The sequence below is a fragment of the Canis lupus genome, chromosome 22, assembly GCF_048164855.1.
Source record: "Canis lupus baileyi chromosome 22, mCanLup2.hap1, whole genome shotgun sequence".
Classification (NCBI taxonomy): domain Eukaryota; kingdom Metazoa; phylum Chordata; class Mammalia; order Carnivora; family Canidae; genus Canis; species Canis lupus.
Genome location: NC_132859.1, coordinates 34,317,488 through 34,341,930, shown reverse-complemented (window position 1 = coordinate 34,341,930; position 24,443 = coordinate 34,317,488). Strand labels below are relative to the sequence as shown.

The 24,443-nt window shown below is 42.8% G+C and overlaps 1 protein-coding gene across 6 annotated transcripts in view; it reads right to left on the bottom strand.

Moving 5' to 3' along the window:
- RARB (retinoic acid receptor beta) overlaps positions 1–24,443 on the bottom strand; it is a 725,134-nt gene that overhangs the window by 85,024 nt on the left and 615,667 nt on the right. For all 6 annotated transcript variants that reach the window (XM_072793005.1, XM_072793011.1, XM_072793006.1 and 3 more), the window contains one exon: positions 16,714–16,855. In XM_072793005.1, the coding sequence (XP_072649106.1) occupies positions 16,714–16,855 (142 nt within the window). The remainder of the gene's footprint in view (positions 1–16,713; positions 16,856–24,443) is intronic.

Sequence of the window (24,443 nt, the reverse complement as noted above, 5' to 3'; positions counted from 1 at the left end):
GCTACAGACCTCATACTCTTTTTTTTTTTCTTAAAGATTTTATTTATTTGTTCATAGGAGACACAGAGAAAGAGAGAGAGAGGCAGAGACACAGGCAGAGGGAGAAGCAGGCTCCATGCAGGGAGCCCGACGTGGGACTCGATCCCGGGTCTCCAGGATCACGCCCTGGGCCAAAGGCAGGCGCTGAACCGCTGAACCACCCAGGCTGTCCCAGAGCTCATACTTTTAAAACTGTGTGAAATTCAGTGGTTTTTATTTCTGAAGTAATAATACCATCTCCCTCAAAAGAAACCCATTAGCAGTCACTCCCCATTTCCAATGTCTCCAGCCTCTGGCAACTACAAATATATTTTCTGTCTCTATAAATCTGCCCATTCCGGATGTTTTACATAGGTGAATACATAGTCTGCAGCCTGTGTGTCTGGCTTCTTTCACCTAGCATCATGTCTTCAAAGGTCTTCCATGTTATTCTACCTGTCAATACATCATGCCTTTTTATGGCTGAGTATTCCATTGCATGGATGCACTACACTGTCTTTGTCTCATCCTTAATTGGCATTTCGGTTATTTCTACTTTTTCGTTATTATGAATAATGCGCTGCTATGAATAGCCTCTCAAGTTTTTGTGTTGGTGTATGTTTTTATTTCTCACAGGTAAACACCCTAGGAGAACTGATGGCTTATACAGTAAGCTCTATGTTTAATTGAGGAACTGCCAAATTATTTTCCAAAGTGGCTTTACCATTTTACCACCATTTTACACCAGCAGTGTGCAAGAGTCCAGATTTCTGCTTATCTTTGCCAACATCTGTTAATGTCTCTTTGATATGGGTGCGAGGTGACATCTCATTGTGGTTCTGATTTGTATTTCCCCAATAACTAAAGATGCTGAGGATCCTTTAATGTGCTTATTGACCGTCTATCATTTTTGCTATAATGTCTCTTCAAATCTGCTGCCTGGCCATCTATTTTTTTTTTAAGATTTTATTTATTTATTCATGAGAGATACAGAGAGAGAGAGAGAGGCAGAGACACAGGCAGAGGGAGAAGCAGGCTCCATGCAGGGAGCCTGATGTGGACTCGATCCCGGGTCTCCAGAATCACACCCTTTGCTGAAGGGGCGCTAAACCACTGAGCCACCCAGGGATCCCCTGCCTGCCCATCTTTTAAATGGGTTGTCTTATTGCTGAGTTGTAATCTGTTTAAAAAGTTTTTTTTTTTTCAGAAACATTTTTTATATATTGATTTGAGAGAGAGAGAGAGAGAAAGTGAGAGCAAGAAAGCGTGCGCAAGTGGGGGGAGGGATAGAGAGAAAGGGAGAGAATCTTTTTAAGCAGACACACTGCTGAGGGCAGAGCCGGATGTGGGGCTTGATCCACAACCCATTAGATTCCGACCTGAGCCAAACCAAGAGTCAGACACCTAACCAAATGAGTCACCCAGAGGCCCAGAACAATATTTTTTTTAAATTCTTTTGAATTCTTCAAAGATGGCACTGAGAGATAAATATATCTCTCTAAAAAGGGCTGGAGTTTATTTATATTTATAAATTTACAGAAATGCTGCTTCTGTTAGTTTTGATATGTTTAAAGTCATAGTCTATATCCTAAATTAACTCTAATATACTATCCCACAAAACCTGTTTTTGTGTCTAAATTTCTGATGCTGAATTAATTGTTCAACTGCCAATGGGCATTAGGAAAGGACTGCAATTTTCAGTGCCTTCTTCTCTGCTGTCAGTATATACTAAATACTTTTTTTAAAATACTGAAAAGGACAAGGAAACTAAGATAGATGTTCTGCAAATCCAGAACCCTTTCTTTGAATGTGAACAACCTCACAGAGAAATGACTCTGATGGCTGAAAAAAAAAAGAAAAAAAAAAGGAAAAAATTAACGAAAAGAAAATTCTGTCAGTCAAACCTTCTTGTTAACTTTTCTAAACCAGTCTCAATTTGGTCACTTACTAAATAAAGTCCCATTTGCCTGTAATGAATGAATCAAAATGAGAAGACCTCTCATTTTGATTTTTTTTTTTTTTTTTTTTTGCATTCTGGGAAAACAGGGAGGGTTGGCTAATTATTAAACTAGAATCTTGGGGATCCCTGGGTGGCTAAGTGGTTTAGCACTGCCTTCAGCCCAGGGCATGATCCTGGAGTCTGGGATGGAGTCCTGCATCAGGCTCCCTGCATGGAGCCTGCTTCTCCCTCTGCCTGTGTCTCTGCCTCTCTCTGTCTCTCTCTGTCTCTGTGTCTTTCGTAAATAAATAAATAAAATCTTTAAAAAAAAATAAACTAGAATCTACACAGGCTCATAAATCAATTTTGGTCATACTATATATTTGAGAAGAATTACTGACACTACTGCTAATTTAACATTTAAAAATAACAACTCTCATTTTTTAAGCCGTTTTATTATTTGATGGCTGAAACAGTTTTCCAAAACACAACAAGCTGTAAATGGATCCATGGGCTATTAATTTGCAGTGCATGGCACCAAAGGGAGAAGCTCTTTAGGTGCGTTGATGGGATTACAGGTATTACATAACCATCCTCAGAGAGCTCAGAGTAAATCAGGGATAACATCCCCTCTCTGGTGCTCCTTATGCATTCAAAGCTGCAAGTGAGAAAGGTCCCAAATGAGAAAAAAAGGCAAAGGCAGAAAGGTCAATACATTTTCAGGAGATAATTTAATGTGTTGAAAGGGAGGGAGGTTTTCTTATCGAAAGGATGTTACACTTCTCGTCTGTGATAACACAGTTTCTTTATGCACAGGATGGCATGGTGCTCTCCAACACTCCACATTTCCATCTTTCTTTTTTCGTTTTGACTGAGGTTAAGACATTAGACACAGTTAAGTACACACCAGTTAAGGATTAGAATGCCCAATACGCCACAAGGCTTCTAGGTGTCCCTTTCAAGTCCCAAGAGTGACCACCACACTCACTTCTATCATACTGATTAGTTTTGTTCCTTTATATGGGAATAGAATTATAAAGAATGCTCTCTTTTATTCAACATTATGTCTATGAGATTCATCCATGCTGCTGTCCTTGGCTATTGTGAATAAGCTGCTGTGGACATTCTTGTATCTATCTTTTGGTGGGCCTATGCACTCATTTCTTTTGAAGATGTTCCCAGGACTAGAATTACTGAGCCACATTCATGTTTAGCTTTAGGAGATAGCACCAAACTCTGGCTTGATTTATACTTCCACCAGCCACATTCGAGAGTTCCAGTCACTTCACATCTCGCCAACACTTGGTATTGCCAGTCCTTTTAACGTCAGACTTTCGGGTGGAGTAAAGCACCACATTTTAATTTCATGGACATAATTCTGTTATTCAGGAACACAGAGCTACGTAAAAGGCATTATTTTTAAAAAACGAAATGGGGCTTTGCATTCTGAAGACCTGGATCCCATCATCATCATGGGGAATGTGGGGAAAGCCATCTCTAAGATTTGCTCGGCCCCAGGAGGCAGGAGGAAGTCCTGATGTCTCTCTTCCAGAAATAACTCACTGGGCCACATCCACTGGGGGGGGGTGGGGGGTGGAGGGAGGAGTACATTCTGAGCCTGCATATTTTCACATTTCTGAGAGCTCAGAGTCCAAGGGCACCTCAGCCAAGTTTCCATTTAGTCTAAAATTGCTCAAGCGTTGTCCCGACACTTCTAGGACACGAAGTGGGAATCCTTCACTCATTACATTTTGCACTGGATTCCCTTCCTGTCCTCATTAAATCCCCTGAGTTGACAGAGTTTACTAGACGCAACTTTCATCTTTCCTTTTGGAAGAGCCATATCATATGACCGGATCCTAAGCAGGTCCCTTTTGAAATGCCAGTGGAATTCCTTCGTGCTATTTTAAAACAGATTTAACCAACATTGCTGAACCAAGACACTGCTTTATAAGCCTGACCACGTAATGTCATAAAACACCCTGCCCCCCTAAAAAGACGAGAAAAACGGGGGACTTGCATTCTCCAACACCCAAAAGGAACATTTCTGTCCTAAAATTATTCTGAAAGGAAGGCAATCAGAAATTTTTGGAAGTCATGTAGGTATTTCACGTCACTGAGATGAAGTGCTGGAACGATCAAGTGCAAAGTTGGGACAAAAACATTCTTTCTCGTGAGGAAACGGGGTGTTGGTGCTCCTCGGCCCTGGTGCTAAAAAGACACCTGTCTCCATTAGTCTAGTTCATCGGATAATTGCTCAAGTCTTTGTTTGCTGGCTTTAAGGGGAGACAGATGAGAGAAATAACCTAACTGTGAGAGTTAATATTTTTCGATGGCAGGGGGAGAAGAAAGTGGTTTAAGTGCTCAATGCCACTCCAGGAAGAGCAAATGCAGAGCGTACCCTATGCACGGATTTATTGAGCAATTTCGGCAGCCACCTCCGGAGACCGCTGTCACTGGGACAAGGTACTTAAAGGGCCACGTTCATCGCCCCGGAACACAGGGACCGCGGGGACATTTCGGGTTGCTATTTTCACGGAGACATTTGTTTCCAAACAAAGGGCTCTCTGCCAGCTATTCCAGAAGCACTTGCATATTTATTCACTCAACTCTGTGCTGGGGATTGTCTTTGGGCACGGAGGTTTTATCAATGTCTATTTAAAGCAGAATGAAAAATAGCTCAAGATGGAAACATAGAATATTTCCAGCCCAGAATGTGAGATGCCGCCTTTTCTTAGGGCGCTGGTATCTGGTTTCTCCCTCTCTCCGTCTCTGAAATTGCCACCTGTCTCACAATCTTTGGCGTGTCCTCGTTTAATTGCTGCTGTTTTGCTCTCAGTGGCACGTAAAATAACAGTGCGCCTTAACAAATTATAGATTCGATGAACTATGGTGTGCATGTGTGTACGGTTTTGAGAGCGAGCAAATCTTCCCCGTCAGGACCGATTTACAAGCTCCATCTGGCTGTGTCCACCACGAACCAGCCAACGGTGAGACTCCTTGTCATGCAAGGGATTATATGCTAGAAATCGTATGGTGCAAGTTTCGGGAAGGACGCACAGGGGAAAAGAGAAAAACAAGCTCATTATGTCAGTGGGACTGGATCTAAATCTCGAACTCTTGGAAAGATCAGATGAAAGTTCCCAAATTCAGATTTCTACTCCTCAATTGCTCTTTACCTCCAGTTCATTCCAGAAATATCTATCAGGGGGCATCCGGGTGGTTCAGTGGTTGAGTATCTGCCTTTGGCTCACAGTGTGATCCCGGGGTCCTGGGATCAAGTCCCGTATCAGGCTCCCCCAGGGAGGCTGCTTCTCCCTCTGCCTCTGTCTCTGCTTCTCTGTTTCTCTCATGAATAAATAAAATGTTAAAAAAAAATAAAGAAAAGAAATATCTATTAGGTACAAGGCACTGGGCTTTCAGTTGAGGATTCAGATAGGAAGGAGACTCTGTGCCTGCCTTCAAAATGCTCACAATGAGTGTAGAGAAAACCTGTGTATGTTTTCTTTCTTTTACACACACACACACACACACACACACACACACACACACACTCCTACCTCCCTCCTGGACTCCAAAGCAAGTCTGACTTTCAAAGTCACCCAATAGAGGTGTTACACTGGAATATGTCACACTGCTGAGAGGTGAGGGTGACCCACACCTCTTATTAGAGAAATGTGGGTGCATACTTAGGAAAAAGGTGGCTTGAAAAGGAAAAGGAAGATGAGTGGGAGGGCAAGCTGGGGATGGGCATCACAGGCAGAAAGAGCAGCACACACACCCTGAGACTGCCTCACACGACAGGCATGCTGAGTAGTCAGCAGTGACTAGTTCGGGGTGGGGTGGGGGTCATTTGGGGGAACATGACAGAAGGTCAGTGTCCTGGGCAGGCTGGGGCAGGCTGAGCCAGCTGTGCAGGGCCCTGCCCATGCTGATATACTTGGAATGGATTCTGTAAGTGATGAAGGGCCATGAATCCCAGCATGGGATTATTTGGCTCAGTGATGACATTTTGCTTTGTGGGTGTTAGGTCTGAGCCCCAAGGATACATGTCAAATTTAAGAGTACCTTTTGTTTTGAGTAAATGGACCACTGGACCATAAGGAGCATCAGCTGTTCCGTATAGTCACTAAAGACTACACTGATGATCAAACAGGCTGATTTCTGGAGGCCAGAATGGATCATTAGCATAGCAGGGTGAAGAGTAACAAGAGCTAACACTTAGCTAAGAAATGTCTTTAGTTCCTCCCATAAATTAATCCATTTACTCTTTACAATAGCCATATGATGTAGGCACTATTTTTTTTTTAAAGATGTTATTTATTTTATTTGAGAGAGAGTGCAAACAGGGCAGGTGCAGAAGGAGAAGGAGAAGGAGACTCCCCGCTGAGAAGGGACCCGCCCCTCCCCGCCCCCCGCCACTGCTCCCCAGGACACGGGGACCATGACCTGAGCCCAAGGCAAATACTTAACTGGCTAGGCCACCCAGGCAGTCCATGAGGTACTATTATCATCTTGGTGCCACAGACAAGAAACCAGCGGCACAGAGATGCTAAGTAACCTATCGGAGATCACACAGAGCAACATGAGTGGTGGGCTGGGATCAGAATCTAGACTGTCCCTCAAGTCTGTGCTTTAAGCCACAACACTACCCTGCTGCTCTGAGGAAGGGGGAGTGAGAGATGCAACTTGAAATCTCCCCTGTTCCTCATATTCCCTCCACCAGGTACACCTGATCCTTGAAACCCCACCAAGACAGATCCACCCCTTTACTGACCCTCTGTTACATCAGGAGAGGAGAGGAGATAGACCAAACCTAGAGGATCCCAGAAAAGTAAGACCTAGCTGTCAATCCTCAAACTGTTCTCAGCTCAGAGGCCTGAGTAAACCAAAGGCAGGTCAGTGAGCTGCTGACCAACAACTGAAGCACTACACAGGCTCTGGAAGGGGCTGAGGTTCCTCCGGAATCTCCTCTAATCTTGCCAAGATATAGGGGCACCTGACCAACTAACATAAAACCAACTTCTGTGCTTTCTGTACTCCCTTCATGATCTTTCACACACAGGCCCCTATACTCTTAGGATTTCTATCTAAATTGATTTCTTAAAAAATATTTTATTTATTCACAAGAGGCACGCAGAAAGAGGCAGAGACATGGGCAGAGGGAGAAGCAGGGTCCCTGTGGGGACATGGGATTCCGTCCCAGGATCCCAGGATCCCAGGATCACAATCTGAGCCAAAGGCAGACGCTCAGCCACTGAGCCACCCAAGTGTCCCAAAATTGATTCTCTTTTTTTGGCTTAAATAAAATTTACTGAATTTTATATTACTACTATAAAGGTAAAAGCAGTATTGTTGGACATCAATAGAAGTGAAGAGTAAAAAAATAAATGGGGTTCTCAGGTTGACTGCCTCAATAAAGTTTTACTGGAATAAAGCCACGCTCTCTCATGAAGCGTTCATGCTGCAACAGGAGGGTCAAGCAGTTGCAACAGACACTGAATGGCCTGTGAGGCTTAAAATAAGTGCTGTCTGGCCACATCAGAAAGTTTGCACATCTCTGAAATGAATAGAACTTAGTCCTAACTAGGTCCAGTTGCCTGCCCGCCCTCTGTAAAAAAGAGGGAGTAGCCAAGGTTTAAGAGGTATTAATTAAGGATGGACTGGCGTCAAACTGATATCTTCTCATTAGCAATATAAAGACTGAATGAATATTGAAAAGGGAATGACGTTATCACGCTCTGAGTTGAGATTGTTGCTTGCTAAGTTTAGGACTCCCCCAATTTAGATTTCATAGGCTTTGTGCAGAACTTATTCTGGGAAAAAAACCATACTGAACTTGTACATATTTGACATTAAATCATACACCGTAGAAGATGTGATTAGGGAGCAAAAATGGGTGAAGATACTGAAACTGTGTAGCATTAAATTCACACAAGACCCATGTCTTTAGAGAAGCAAAGAGTAGTTGAAAAGCTCACAGAAACTAGAATGAGGACCCAGGGCTTAGGGCTGGCAGCGTGCCGGCAGGCAGGTCGCTTGGCCTCTCTGGATGTCGGGACCCCTGGGATCCAAGTACTATTCCTGATCCACCTGCCACGTAGGATGACTCGAAGTCTTGGGAGACTCTGCTGCTGGTAAAGCACTTGGTGACCACTGACTGCCATATTACCACCCATGTCCTCTGCAGCCTTCCTGCCACATGACTGACTGCTAGAGCAGCACCAGGGAACAGGACAGGGTAAGATTTGGTTGGGAGGAGGGAGATGGACTTGGAGAAGTGGGCCTCAGAGTCCCAAATAAAAGCTGGGGAGAGATGGGAGGTACCATAAGGATAAACAAAGGAGGAAGTGGGGAGTGAAAAAGACTTAGCCTCCTTGGTGAGCAGGTGCCAAGTGGATGTTGCCCAGGACACCCCAATGGCCTCACCCTGAGCTGACTGATGCTGGGAGGGGCCCAGGAGTCCTCTCTAATACCCCAGTTCGGTTTTCCCCATGGAGTTGGGTTCCATGATACCAGGATCCCATCCCATTCTCTGATTACACATGTCCCAGCATCTCCGGGCAAATGAGCCATCTGCCCCCCAGTTTACAGCAGCCGAGGAAGGCAGATATTTCTTTTAGAAATGAAGCCTGCAAGCTTTATTTTTAAGGCTGTGACATAATATTTGGGGCTATAGGTCTACACTGTGGTGTTATAAACAATTCAAACCCGGTAGAGCCTCTGCCTTTCACTTTTCTCCTGAAGGAGGAGCCGGGCTGTGCAGTTATTTATATAAAAAGCAGCTGTGGGAGAATTGAGGCGAGCAAAGGATGGAGCCCATGTCACCAACCAGAGGAAGAACCCGAGAGAACAGCTATCATTATTTAGCAGCTACTGGGTGCCAATCAGGGTGCTAAAGGCATCACCCTCATGAGGTCCGAGGCACAAAACAATCCAGCAAGGCTGATCTACTGGCCAACATTAGCTCCTTCCACTCGAAACAAAATCACAGGCAGCCAGAGGGCAAGGTCGGATTTGAACCCAGCTCAGGCTCACTTTGAAGCCCTCTGTTCCTTTGCTCTGCTCTGTCCTATCGTGTCATGGAAATTTCTCCTTTTTCTGAGGTGAGAATGTGCCAAGCGTCCCTTATTCTAGGAGACAGGCTGCAGGGAGAAATGTGTTAGTAAAGCTGAAGGAATTTTAATACTTCCTCTGCAGTCTGAGTGTTAATGGGCCTGAAGTCCCACAGTGGCATTGACATCACCGGGCTGCCAGTGCCCAAACGGAATTGGGTTTTTTTTAATCTCCCGAACAGATGCAGGAAAACATTAACATTTGGCAAGTGGAAAGGGACAGCAGATTTTTACTTTCCAGCTTCCGTGACATTTTTAGATACAAAAATATAAAGTTTCCAGCCTTTCATTGACTTTTGGGGGGCTCTTTGAGGAACTTGTGTGTGGCGGGGCAAAAAAGAGAGGTGCAGGGTTAATGCTAACTCTGTTGAGCAGAACAAAACGATCCCACCGAACCCTGGGAACACAGTAACAGGCTGGGATGCAATATGGGGACAAAGGCAGAAATAAACTAAAATTAGAAAGACATTAAATGCCTGATGATGATTTTTATGTAATTTCCCAAGTACACAGGGCAACCTACAATGTGAATTTCCTCATTCTAAAGCCAGTAAAATCCATCCATAGAACCAATGAGCACATAGGTAGAATTTGTGCATCAACAGAGGTGATTTTAACTGAGGTTAAGTGCCTTTAATCCAAAAGGTTTGTTTTAATGTAAGTTTAACAGTAAAGGGAAAACACAGAACAACAGAAGCCTCTCGTGGAGGTATCAAGGCATCCATGCAAAGCACTTTCCTTCTACCCAATCGACCCATGAGGGCGTTCATGTCCAAAGCATAAATCAGAATTTGGAGACTTTATAAAAAGCTATTTTTTGCTTTTATTTTTAAAAGATTTTATGTATTTATTCATGAGAGACACACACAGAGAGACAGGCAGGAACATAGGAAGAGGGAGAAGCAGGCTCCTTGCAGGGAGCCCGATGTGGAACTCAATCCCAGGACCCCAGGAACACCACCTGAGCCGAAGGCAGGTGGTCAGTCACTGAGCCACCCAGGTGACCCTAAAAAGTTTTTAAGCTCAATATGCCCTAAATAAGAAGGTGTCAATGAGTAGGGGGTTCCTAAATTGAGATTATTCAATTGCTTTATTCTACAGATAGACTTACGCAACTGTCATGGGGGGGATGCTGTGAAAATAAGCTAAGCAGCATTCTCCAACAAAATCCAAGACAACTCTGGCCCACCACTCAAAAGCATGGCCCACATAAACATAAGCTCAAAGGCAATATGAAGATGTTCCTTTGTGAACCAGTGGCCAATGGTTTTCAGAAAGAAAAGAAATAGCATGGAGGGTGGCAGGCACAGTAATCTCCAATGTTTCTGTCACAGACGTGAGGTGAGGGCATCCCATCTGGAAGGCCAGAAGCCCAGGGAATCTGGTCAAATGTCAGAGGCATCCAGAGTCCACTACTTCCCCTTTATCATGGTACATGAGTTTTGATTCTGATCTCCTTTTTATCTTTCATTTTCCTATTGGCCTCCTGACCCCAGGGTCTAGCCCATCCTTGGATCCCCCTTCTTGTCAGCAAGCAAACTGATGGCCTGGAACTGGCTCAGTGAGTCCCAAATCCCACCACTTGTCCATGTTAGCCTCTCCCCCTTTGTGGGATTTTGTCACACACAGTTGTACAAGATGCCCACTCAGCTCAACCATTTTCGAGAGAAAATCCACTAGAAGATCTCGGGTCCTCCAGAGGGGAGAGAACTGGGCAAGAGGAAGCTGATTGGAGAAACACTGTTGGCTAAACAGGATTAAAAGCATCAGTTTTCACATCATGCTCAGGCTGTCCGCCAATATTACTGTTCCCATTACATTGAAAGAAAACACACCTTGTTCCTGGGCTCGCAGCAGGTAAGTGAATGTCTGAGAGATGAATACCAAGCATAACCAGAATAGTTTTTTGCATCTGACAACTTATCAGAAGTAAAGCTGGGGAGATGTCGGATTTGGTTGCCTTTTAAAAACAGCCACTTTCGGGGGCACCCATCTGGCTCAGTTTGTGGAGCATTCGACTCCTGATCTCAGGGTCATGATTTCAAGTCCCTCATTAGGGGCAGAGCCGGCTTACACTTTAAATAAAATAAATAGCTACTGTTAACCCTGTGACCAATCCAACATCACTGGGCAAAGCATCTGCTAACCTCAGAGCTACAAAGGTGAGGAGGACATGACGCTTTTGCCTTAACCTGTAGGAATTCATAATTGAGCCAGGGAGCCTCACCGGTGTGTGAATAATCACACTGTAAGAAGTCTACAGTTCATGGAGGGATATTCGAAGTGCTAGAGGAATATAACGAAGAACAAATTAAGTAGAGTGCAGGGCTGGGGTTCATGGGGGCTTCCCAGAGCAACTGACTTTTCTGCCAGTTGCTGGGGCTCATCTGAAGAAGAAGGAGGCAGAAACTCAATTCCAGGGCACAGCCCCTACAGAACATGGAGTTGCAAGGTTCATGGGTCAGCATGGCCCAGTGTGGCTGGAAGCTGGGATGTCTCTTGGTAGGAGGGAACAGGCGGCAGTGGGAGGTGAGCCGAGCATGACATCACAGAGCAGCCTTAAGTGGCCTATCTGACCACTGGGTGAGCCTCCTACCGCAGAAGTAGGCAAAGTATGGCCTTGAGCCAAACCTAGCCCTCCGCTTGTTTTTGTAAATAAAGTTTTATTGGAACACAGTCTTTGTGTATGTACTTTCTTGGCTCCTTCTGGGATATGGTGACAGAACAGAGATCACACAGCCCACAAGACCAAAAATACTTGCTATTTGACCCTTTTAAGAAAGTTTGCCAATCCCTGGCTTATGGATTTGAACTATTCATTTGGACTTCTGTAACAGACCCAAATGCACATGGTCAGGCTTTATGTACTCCTACGGTCTCTAAGTGGTATCGTTTTAAATCTTCTCTTTCTCCATCATGGACAATTAGTGGTTTATCTGTATCATAAGCTTGTCCTGACATGTCTTTCACAATCCCAAATTTTATGTCTTCCTTTATTCTCTTTTTTATTTCTTATTTTAGGGCCACATACTTTCCTTTGCTGACATCGTTTCAAGCCTCCCACCCCACCAGCAGAAGCTCATCACTCAACTTTGAGTCACTTTGCTTCCTTTGCCTCCTCCCTAAGTTCTTCATAAATTTTTGTACCACTTTTAGAATGCTGCTGAAAATCGATTTTTTTCACTTGCTGCTACCGCTTTCAAATCCCATGCTTTGACAAATAGCTATTCCTCTGCAAAAAGGCTCCCCTAGTTTTACAAAGCCCTTGGAAAATACACGGTATACCCACCAGCATTTACAGAACAGAAATGTGAAGAAATAATCATGCTTTTCTGATCCGCCACACTAAAGGATTTCTTTTACGAGGTAATCCCCTTATACATTTTAAACCAAATTTGAGCTATAAAAATTAAATTTACACATGATTTTCTAGGGGGTACATCTCTCATATACAATAAGCAGTGCGAGTACTGTTTAATTAACCACTTGCAATAGCGTCAAGAAGGGAAGTCAGAGTTTTAAAAGCTGCTCTTTATGGCATATAGTGTATATTACTACTGGGATCCAAATCCCCACACTGCCCTTACTAATTGTGTTACCCTAAATTAATCAACCTCTTTGTACCTAAGCTTCCACATCTGCCCCAAAAAAAGGGGAAGAAAGGGTTTATAACTGATCTGTCTCATAGGGTTATTGTTAGGATCGAATGGGATAAAGTATTAAAAATAGTTAAGCAGTGCCTGGCATATAGAAAACACGGAGCCTATGTCAGCTACTACTATCCTAGGATTCTTAGGTGTCTTCCTTTCCTTCTACAGCATGAAGAATAAGCAAGAGCACCATGGGGACTGACAGGGCTTTGTGAACATGGAGCATTTCTACCTTCTGTCTTTCTGATTCCCTACCTAGGAATGCTGTCCTCCGGGACATGACACTCCGGGCCCCCTGGCTCAGGTGGGGTCAAACTCCATCCCCTGGCTCCAGGGACTAGCACATGATCCAGATCTAGCCAATCACAGTGGTCTAACACCCCCAGCCTCCCCGAGGCCAGGTAGTTATAAGGGGCTTGTAACTCCAGTTAAGCCAATGAGAACCAGTTCCCTGACACCAATGGGATGATGGGGATCCAAGATTCTCTTTTTGTCAGGTAGACTCTCAGCCACAGTGGTTGGTGGTATCTTTACACTTAGCCATTTATAAAATCTTCCTGGAAACCAAACCAACACAGTAAAAAACAGCTGTGGGACAGAAAGGTGAGACATGCCCCCCTGAAAAGGAACGCAAGCCCATGCACGCAGGTGTGTTACTCTGGACTGTCCAGTTACCTGCACTGATGTTTAAAGCTTATGCCAAGTTTGAGCTGAGTTCTCAGAGTTCACTTGCATCCAAAAATTCTGATGCATACTAATGAATCCTTATGACCCACACAGGCACTGAATGCAAATCTTGCTGATCTTGATACTGCAGAGAAAGCATGGAGAGAAAAGGCAAGACCTGAACGGTAATCTTGCTTCTGTCTTTAGCCAGTTGGTGATTGCTGGGAAAACCGTTTCATCTTTCTGGGTCCCAGTGTGCTTGTGTGTCAAGTGAGAGAGGTGAGTGAAAATCAATCTCGAAGATCTTTTTTCAGTTCTAACATTCTATGAGTCTCTATTATGCCTGGATTCGTTTCAGTTGTGAATACCGTGGTATAATTGGTTACTGATTCTCATAGTTTCCTGCTTCTTTGGGTTTCACCTTAAAAAAATACCCTATTAGACCCTCAGTCTCTATATTCCAAGTGTTTATTCCTTCCCCTTCAATTCCCTTCTAAGGAAAATATATTTATTTTTGTATACTTGGGCATAATGATCCCATTTTCTTCTCATTTCTATATTTTTAAATCTAATTAAGGTGATAAGTTCCTTGAGGGTTGAAACTAGAGTTTTCCTGTGGGTGTAAACATTATTTTTTTTTTAATTGGCAACCAAGCTGCCAGTTTTTACAGAGCAGCAGGATATGGGTTTTAAGTAATGTAAGCAGGAAATGGGTCTCCAGCCCACACAAAATAAATGCAAAAGTACTGATTTACCCCGAGTCCACATCTGGCTTACTCATTTATAATTTCAGCCTAGACTAAAATTCTCCCACAGAACTGCAGTGTGACATCCATGTCTACAGAATGTCAGACCAAAAATGGAGTGTCAGGGGATTGCTCTGCGAGTCTCACTTAGACATATAAAAAATCCAGTTATTTCAGGGGAATGTCACGCTGTTCTCTTCAATGGTGGCGTTGGGGGCCTGAGCTAAGTAAATATTAGCTCTATATCTTCACATTCATTGATTTTAAGTAATTTAATAGCTCTAAAGTTTGGAGGGATCGAAGACAACTGGCTGAACTGTGGTCAGTTGACCCAACATCCACAGATAGAACTTTCTAGAAGAAAAAAGACCCTCCTAGGAGAAATGGTAGGATGCTTGCCTGTCCAATGACCCAGTCCATTTTTGTTCATCAGGACCCTAAATATGATCAAGCTCCAACCTCAATTGCTTTAATGAGCATCTCTTGGCAAATATAACAAAATTAGCTGGAGGCAGAGGTTTTAGGGTCGGTTGGTTTAGCAATTCAAGAATGACATTCAGGGCCCTATTTATCTATTCTTCCACCCTTCCATCCATAGTGTCTGCTTTGTCCTAGAGGTGACTTCCCTTGGAGTGGGAAGCTAGCTATTAGGGGCACTTCGGGCTACTTGTTTCCCTGTTCACATGCATCAGGAATTGTCTCAATATCCTAAGCATGAGTCTTTTGTTCTGTTTGGGTAATTTTATTAGGATAAAATTTCAAATTTGCTCAAAAGTTACAAGAATAGTACAAAGAACCCCTTTACACGCTTCATCTAATTCACAATTCTTAGTATGTAATAATATACAACAGTATATTACAATGCTATAATCTATAGTCCATATTCCGATTTCACTCACTGTTCCAATTATGTCCTTTATAGTTATTTTCCCTCTGACCCCAGGATCAAGACTGGATTATGCACTGCATGTAACTGGCATGTCTCTTTTAATCTGGAACAGTCTTTCAGTCTGCCTTTGCCATGTACTCTTGGCATTTTTGAAGGGCACTAAGGCTTGTTTTTTTTTTTTTTTTAAATTGGGTTATTTGCTTTCTTCTTGAGTTTTCAGAGGTTAGTATATTCTAGATACAAGTCCTGAGTCAGATGTGCAATTTGTAAATACTTTCTCCTACTGTGTGCCTTGTCTTTTCATTCATTTTGTAGTAGAGCAGACATTTCCTATTTTGATGAAGTTGAATTTATCTTTTACTCTTTTGTGGATCATAAGCCTGAGTTTCATTCTCATTGGACTGGCCTAGATTACAGATTCACACCATGAACCAGTAACATGACAGGCTGGAACACAGAAAAGGATGCTCGGCTTGAGTCAACTGAATTATTCCCAATCCTGCTGTTTCTCCTCAAGTATAGAAACCCAAGGAGGGGCAGACGGAGAGAGTGAAAGAATCTCAAGTAGACTCCTTGCTGAGCACAGAGCCTAATGCAGGGCTCCATCTCACAACCCTGAGATCACGACCTGAGCCGAAATCAAAAGTCGGATGCTAAACCGACTGAGCCATCCAGGCACCCCAGTACCTGGCTTTTTGTCCCATATTCTTAGAGGGGAGGGGCCATGTCTCATGCATCTCCAGCGTCCCCTCATACCACTAGCCCAGGACCTCACTAACAGTCTTCCTTCACCAAATCCCCAAGTAATGGGATGAATGGAGAAGCAGCAACCACGTGAAGCACTTCACCTGGCACACAACCCTATGTCTTCCTTAGGCCTGCCTTAGTCAAGCCATTTGCCAGTCACTTTCTTGTCCTAACTGAAAGCACCAAAGAGAGAAATATAAGTAGTGCAATTTTTTTGTAGTGTATATACTATCTGTATTAAATGATATATATTTCAAGTCCCCATTATCCGAGGTTTACAGACCACTAATTATTTACTAAAATGTTCTCTTTTGCATTAAAAAAAATGTGTAATTATTTGGAGGAGGGGGTGGCTGGGAGGGAAAAAAAAGCTAAATCAAGTTTGGAAAATTGCCAATGCACCAAGTTTCTAAGTATTTCTTCCACAACAGAAGTTTTATGCCCCCTTCTGTCTGAAAAAGGGCTAATTATTACTACTGTTAATATTCACACCTATCATCTCATCTTGTTCTTGTATAAGTACCACGCACTAATCAATTGTGCTACTGGAGCTCCTCATCTTGTTCTCATCGATACAGGCAATACTTTTTGTTCCCATTGTCAGGATAGGGAAATGGAGTCTCTAAGTGACTTTGTGGTATGTTTGAGCTACCAATGGCTGTGAAACATACAGTGAGCGAGTACTGCTCAGGAATACAAATCTGCCAGCCACAACACACAGCTCCTGTCTTTTCCCCAACAGCCACTCAAGTTTTATCTGAAAATCCCCACAGGTATTCTGTTGTCCTACTACCTCTGTTTACACTTAGCTTTGGCAATATATCTTCAGTGTCATGTCTGAATTCCACATAATGTGCCCTCCACAACTTGATTTTGGAAGCTGAGCAAATCATATTTATAGATAAGGCAAAGACAGAAAAAAAGTTTTTGAGACTCCACTTACATTCTTTGGACATTCCCACTTCAAAGCACTTCTGGAGTCGACAGTACTGGCATCGATTCCTGGTGACTTTATTAATAACACAGTTCTTATCTCGGTGACAAGTGTAAATCATGTTCTTCTGAATACTTCTGCGGAAAAACCCCTGCAAGCAAGTGAGAAGATGAGAAAACTAAGTAAAACTACCAAGTTTCATGAGAAATCAAAACCAGCCTTATCAATGCATTGATTGCTTGGTCTGAGTAATGAAGTGATGGCAGTAGAAAAGTTCACTTATTTAAGCCTTAAAAATCCTTGTGAGATATTAATAGTCAGCTCTCCCTTTGTTTCAAATCAGAAAGCCCCTTTTAATCAAAACTACACATGACCGTTATCATCTTGCTGAAGGAAAATGAACACGAAGCTGATTCACTCAGAAAACATAATGCGGAGCTGGGTTCCCTCCAAACAGGCTTAGCTTCATAAGCAGCTAGAACAATTTTTTTTTAAAAAGAGAGAGGGAGAGAGAACAATTTCAGGTGAGCCCACTCTCAAGAAACTGGATACGAGAAGCATCCCATTTGTAAAAGAAATGATAAGATTTGTGGAAGAATTAGGTCTGCTCGAGAAAGTCTCTTCCAATTTTTTCCCCACATATTTAGCTTGTTACAGTATTTTAAAATGTGATTTAATTTACAGAGTGTTTTAAAAAAAGTATTATCCAAGATTGGAAGCAAGGCATAAAAAGGACTGCCCATTTAATGGCACAAACGAGCGGCCACTGTCCAATACGGCAGCCCCTAATCACATGCAGATATTTAAATCAAAATTTTTAACAATGAAGTAAAATTTAAAATTCGATTACTCAGTTGCACTGGCCATATACACCTAGTGGCTACCCCACTAGACAGCACATATATAGAAGATTTTCATCATGGCAGAAAGTTCTGTGGGGCAGCACTGTCCTGCAGCATTGGCTTTTTGACAAGCTTACCTAAGAGTCATCTGACACTCTTGGGAAATGTAACTTTGTTTGACTTACTATTTGCCATTGATTGGACACAGACTCTTTTAAAGACTGTAGAAGGCTGGTAAATTACAAATCTATTTGTTAAGGATAAGTGCAAAGATTTCTGTCTGGCTGAAATATAACCAAAGAGCATGGCTTGGTTGCCTTGTAGGACATTAACCAGTTCTGTATCTACCTCTGCAGTCTTATTCCAGCCACCTCGATATTTTGCTCCAATCCCTCTCTGAACCAGCTCTGTCATCTTACTTCTCATTCTCAAGTTCAATGAATCTTCGACTACATGCTTACTGAATATTTGAGTGCGTTGTTACTTCTCAACTTTTGAAAATTATATTTTGGCAAGAGAAGCAATTTATCCCGATTTTTGTGAAACACTGATGGGATAAAGCAGATTATAGGCTCATGAGCACATGGTGGCCACTTTGTCCTCTTTGTTCTCCTCATTCTCCCACATGGTTTTGCAGACAATGGATAATCAAGGGATGCTTGTTACTACACAGATGAATGAACAGTGAGTGAAGGGCATACCTGCTGTCTTTTCTGTCTCCTAATTGCCCAACAAAAACATCTATGTTGCTATGAGTATTAAGAGTAGGGAGTTTTACCTTCTCCACTGTGATGTGACTTTTACCGACACTAGCAACAATTCTCTTGGATGTAAGAAACACACCACTGAATGTGCTAAACAGCACATAAGACTCACCATCTGAGTTCAACTTTCCCTGTAGTACATTAGCACTCCAGGAGCCAGAACTAAAAACATTTAAAGTTAAAGTGCATTAACAAAGGAAGCTCATGTAACACACATTGTTTAGGATATTTACGTGGGCACCCTAGGATTCTAATGTCTAAATAAACATATTTTTACTGGTATGGTTCAACTGTAAATGCCTGAAAATCTTGTTTAAGTTTGCAACTCCTGTCACATCCCAGACACACACATTTTCCAAGAAAACACTGCTTATTTTGGTACCTCTGGAGCTACAAATATGCTCCAAATCTAAAATAACAGGTTACCAATGCTCCGAACCTCTAATAGAATCTGTGCAGAGTGGTCACCTCAAACATATCTTTGCATGCAAAAAATATACCTACGGGACGCTTTTGGTTGCCAGATGTACAAACTCAATTTACAGAAACTGCACTGCTCTCCTGCCAAGAAACACTGACACGATGGAAGACCCAGTCTTTTCTGCATGTGTGAAGCAAGTGAGGTATGGGCAAAGGTGACCTGCTCCGTTTATTAAAAACCAAATACTCAGTTCAGCAAATTCTTAGTGAGTGACCAAGAGGGGGAGAAATACAATCTCCTGATACTCAAATGAAGGAAGATTTTATTCATGAGAGACACAGAGAGAGGCAAAGACATAGGTAGAAGGAGAAACAGGTTCCCTATGGGGAACCCAATCCAGGACTCGATCCCAGGACCCTGGGATCATGACCTGAGCCAAAGGCAGATGCTCAACTGCTGAGCCACCCAGGTGCCCTGAAGAAGAGAGAATTAAGGAACTTTCTGTGTCATTAGTTATCCGCTCAGCCTGGTTCAGTAACCATGTCGGCAGAAACTAAATAGGACTTCTTGGTTTCCCAAATCAGATTTTTGGCTAGATATCAGGAGACGGTTTAAGTTTCAGCAAATCATTTCTACCATAGTAGAATACCTGCTGACTAACATATATGCTGGGAGGTATTTTTATACATTGACTGGGTTAAACAGAAAAACCCTCTGAGGCCAAAGATAGGTTTGCATTCTATAAATCCTCCTCCCCAGTAGATGTTATTATTTAAACTTTATTTCCTTGCAGACCACCACTTTGAGGATCTAGTGTGTGCCTGTATGGGAAATGGTAGCCACATGCCCCCTAAGTTCCATCTACTTAATATTTTTACTTAGGTTGCCTCTTCCTTTTATTTTTAACATTCCTTAAAATGGAGACCTTTAACCTCTGGCTTCATTTGAAAACCAATACCTACTGTCAATATTAAAAGGCAAATGTAACACAAATAAAATGAAAGTCAAACAAAATGATAATCAGATATTATCTCACTCTCACTGGATCTTGGATCTGCTAAGGGCTTAACACCCAGACCGTGTCACTTCTTACTGAAAAGGGAGCTAAGCAAGTGTTAGATCAGCCCTGACTGAGACTTTCTCTTTGAGGAATTCAGAGAAAATGTGTCTCATTATGTGGTTCACTGAAGTATAAAGCCACAAATCTGTGCCACCTAAAATTGGAAGCCTCATGCTTTGAGAAACAAAACTGCAACCCAAAACCTGTCATACGTAAAAAAAATGGGCTTAGAAGTGCTGAATTCAATGGGTGACAGTCCTTGAAGCAAGTGGATGGATAGAGACACATCTAGAGGAGAAAACACTGAAAAGCTGAGCATATAAAAGGAAGGATTTGGTCCCACTTGAAGGAGCAGTCCCAGGGTGAGGGTTGTGGGGTGGGAGCAGGTACAGAGAGACAGAAGAGGTAGGAAGCAGTAGAGGCAGAGCCCAGGAAAGAAGTCCAGGAAAGGCTGGACTGCAGCCTCATTACCACTGTGCAGCCTTGGGCAAGTCAGCTCAAGGAGGCAAAGCTCTCTTACCTCCTCAGTGAGGGGTTGGGGAGCTGATTTCCCAGATCCTTTCCAGCTGTACATTTCTGGGACTCCAAGTACATTATCATACCAGAGAGTGACAAGGTGGGACACCTCACAAGTGAGGATGAAGGAGTTTCTGGGAGCACAGAAATTGGCCAAGGAAGAGGTGGTGTTTGAAGACTAAGGAAGAACGTGTTGGTCCTCTGCCTATACAGGCAAATACTGCAATTTGCAGAGGATTAGTCTAGGGTAACTGAGATCACAATTTTATTCTCTTTTTTGGGGGGTGGGAGGGAAGGGAGGGGCTAGGGGAGGGGCAGAGGGAGAGAGAGAGGGAAAAAGAGAATCTTAAGCAGGCTCCATGTTCAGCATGTGCTGGACACGGGGCCAGATCACACAACCCTGAGATCATGACCTGAGGAGAAATCAAGAGTTTGACGCTAAACAGATTGAGCCACCCAGGTGCCCCCCCAATTTTATTTCTTCTTTCCTGAAACATACTTTTCCCCATAAACTCAGAAAAATTCTGTCTTCAAGATGTATGTCACCTCATCCAGGAAGCCTTCTCTGACTAATCCAATCCCACATAAATGCTTCCTTTCCTAGGCGACCTTGGTATTTTGCTTATCTTTCTATATTATTCCAATTCAAGTATAATATTAAAAATAGTAAACAATAGTACCATTCACTTTAGAGGATACATGGGTGACAGGGAGGAATGCCTGCCTGTGGCCAGCAGTCACAGCTTCGGGGAGCCAAATGGGCATCATAGATATCCACAACTGGATGTAACAGTACTACCACCCAGTGTGACATTCTCCTTGCTGATACCCTGACAGATAAGAGGCAGGGACGTGGAGACCAACTTTCTTGGAACTAAAATGGGCATGTTGTTGGGCTCCCACATGGCCTCAAAGCAGTATGTATGTATGTATGTATGTATGTATCCATTCGTTCATTCATTCGAGACACAGGGAGAGAGGCAGAGACATAAGCATTGGGAGAAACAGGCTCCCTGTGAGAAGCCCAATGTGGGACTTGATCCCGGGAACCCCAGGATCATGCCCTGAGCCAAAAGCAGACGCTCAACCACTGAGCCATCCAGGCGCCCCTTGAAGCAGTGTTTAAAATGTCTTCCCTGGAAGCAAGACAGTGGACTTGGGTAGAGAGGATCAAAAGACTGGATGCAATGGTTATTTGACAGATGGTAGGGAAGTATTTCAGTATTTCAACACCTAATAAAACCGTATTGGTGCATATTAGCTGAATATCCTCAGTAGTGGGACAGGACTTGACACACGGTAGAGAGTTAATAAATAGCTGTTAAATGAATGAGTGAGTGAATGATGATATCCTCAGCTCTAAGCAGAATCCGAGTAAGAGTCCTGAATGTATTAAAACTTAATTCCATAAAATATTCCTCCACAGTCATGCATTCGCTGAAGATGATACTGGGTGTACTTAATAAAGTGAGCAGCTGGATTTCTCAGAAGTTAGTAGAAGATCCACCGGTTTGAGATGTAATCAGATTAGAAAGTCAAGAGTTCTGTTGGTTAACCATGATTCATGTTGGTTAGTTATGTTTTCTGTTGGTTAATCTCGATTTCTCTTATTATGACTTTTAGTGGTTAATCAGGACTTCCGTGGTTTGTGAGAAACACATTTAACACTCTAGCCACTTAAATCGACAGGATAGGTCTTCACCACAAACTGAGTCCCGTGTTTTCTGACCAGTTTTTCCGACCTTTCTTAGCTCATGCTCTTCTATTCTTGCTATCAAGAAATTGGAATAAAAAGAAACTACTTCTATGGTGGAGAAGGTCACATATGCATTGGGGTGATCTGCTTCATGTCTTAGCAATAATCCTGGAATTCCCATTGCCTACTCAGATTACTTCTGTCTCCCCTTGGGGACACGAGGTACCCTCTACGTACCTGTAGAGGTTCTACGTAATCCTGTCTTATCTAGAGTGCAGACACACTCCTCAATCAAAAGGAAAGGCAACCATCTCTTTTAAATCTGAATATTCTCTGTCCCTAAGTATCCAAAATTCATAATTACCTGAGAGACCAGTTATATGGCCCAAATCTATCAAGGACATGAAGAAATGTGGCTCACTGTACTCCCTGCTTCATGTTTTGATCTGAGAGTAACTTGGGCCACCTTCTCTCCTCTAATACTCTCAAACCATTGCTCTAATTCTGATTAATTTTTTTCTTTTCTTTCATGGATCACATTTCAACTTCTGTTTTTCAGATTTCATCACACATAATATTCCCCACTGTCCCCCAAATAGAGCACTTTTTGTTGGTTTAGATACTAGCCTGGTGATTAAAAACTGGAATTTAGCTTGAGTACCTGTGGATTTGAACTCTGACTCTGCTGCTGACTATCTGTGGGCCATTAAGTGAGTTACGCGAAGGCCTGTTTCTTCATTTGTAATGTGGGGATAATGAACATACCTACACTTCATGGGATTACCTACTGTACCCAATTAGGGGACACGTATGAGGTGGGAAGCCAATGCTCAACACATAGCAAGTGCCCAGGGAATGGCAGCTTTTGTTATGGATGAAACCTCTTCTCTCCAAAGCTTTCTTCTAGAAAACTTCCAATAGACATTTTATATTTAAAATAAAGATTCCCGAAGAGGAAAGAACACTATTCTGAATCTCTGAACAATACAGACTATTGTGGGTAGACAGCCTCATGATTCCAACGGCCATCTTTATATATATATTCATTTCCATACTGATTCATTTATCTAATGCCAATTAACTGGAGTGGATGTGGTGGGCTCCCTTAAGTGTACAAAGATAGATCTCCTGCCCTTTCTCAGCTTACCAGGAACATTAAATCAAGTGAACACCTTGGAGCAGATGCCACCATGCAGTGTGATAAGAATTTAATGGACGCACAAAGTGGAAAAGTGCCCAGTATAGTACCTGGCACATAATAGGCCCACTTAAAATATTTAGAGTAAAGGTCACAGGAATTCAAAGGAGTTAGAAGGGAATCAGCACTTGATTCCAGCTCTAATGAAGGAGGAGGATTTGAACAGCAAGTCCCCCCACCCCCCTCAGGAACATCTCAGCTTTGCCAAGATCACAGGTGCGATCATACAGGGAAGGGGCTGTGGTCCAGGTTGGCAGAGATGTAAATAATGGACGGTGTGTGTGTGTGTGTGTGTGTGTGTGTGTGTGTGTGTAAAGCACAACTGAAAGAGCAGGTTGACAATCAATCAGACTGAGCAGGATCTTGACGGCCACGCCAGGTATTTCCTGGGAAGGCACTCACTCTTCTGTACAGGAGAAAGCTAGGGTCAGAATGCTAATCTGCCAGGATCTTCAGGAGGTCCTGAGTCACTGGTTTCATCATGCATTAATTTAACACCTACTCAAGTGGATAGTGAGCTCTGGGTATGAATATAAATACCAATACCCCTGAATTTGCCCTCAGGTCTGGTCAGGAAGGTAGCCCAAGAATCCTTGATTTCTGAAATAACAGTGCAATCTGCTGATTCATAGTTAATCATAAAGCTACTTGTGAGAATTCAAAGCGTGGTGTTTTGAATGGAAGTAGCTTTTTAGGCCTAGAGCTACTTTATATCAGGTTCAACATGTGTGAAATGTGTCGTGACTGAAGAAAAGCACTAAGAAAAAACTAATTTCTATTATTATTATTTTTTAAGGTTTATTTACTTATTTATTCATGAGAGACACACAGAGAGAGGCAGAGACATAGGCAGAGGGAGAAGCAGGCTCCCTGTAGGGACCTTGATGCAGGACTCCATCCTAGGACCCTGGGATCACGCCCTGAGCCAAAGGCAGACACTCAACTGCTGAGCCACCCAGGTACCACACTTATTTCTATTATTAAAAAAACAAAACAAAACAAAATGACAACTTGGCGCAGAGTTAGTCATAAAAAGCACTGGATCAGGAGAAATCCACCCAAAAAGTAGTGTGGGAAGCACATCTGTTTGCACTAGGCTTTTGCAGAGTTAATTTCTATCCCATGCAAAGTTCAAAAGGGTAATTTTTCCTTCTAGAGTGAAAGGAGAGAGAGAGACATCAAGGAGTGTTACTTAGGCATTTGCCCTCGGTCATTAAAGGGAAAATATTGCAACCCCATCTC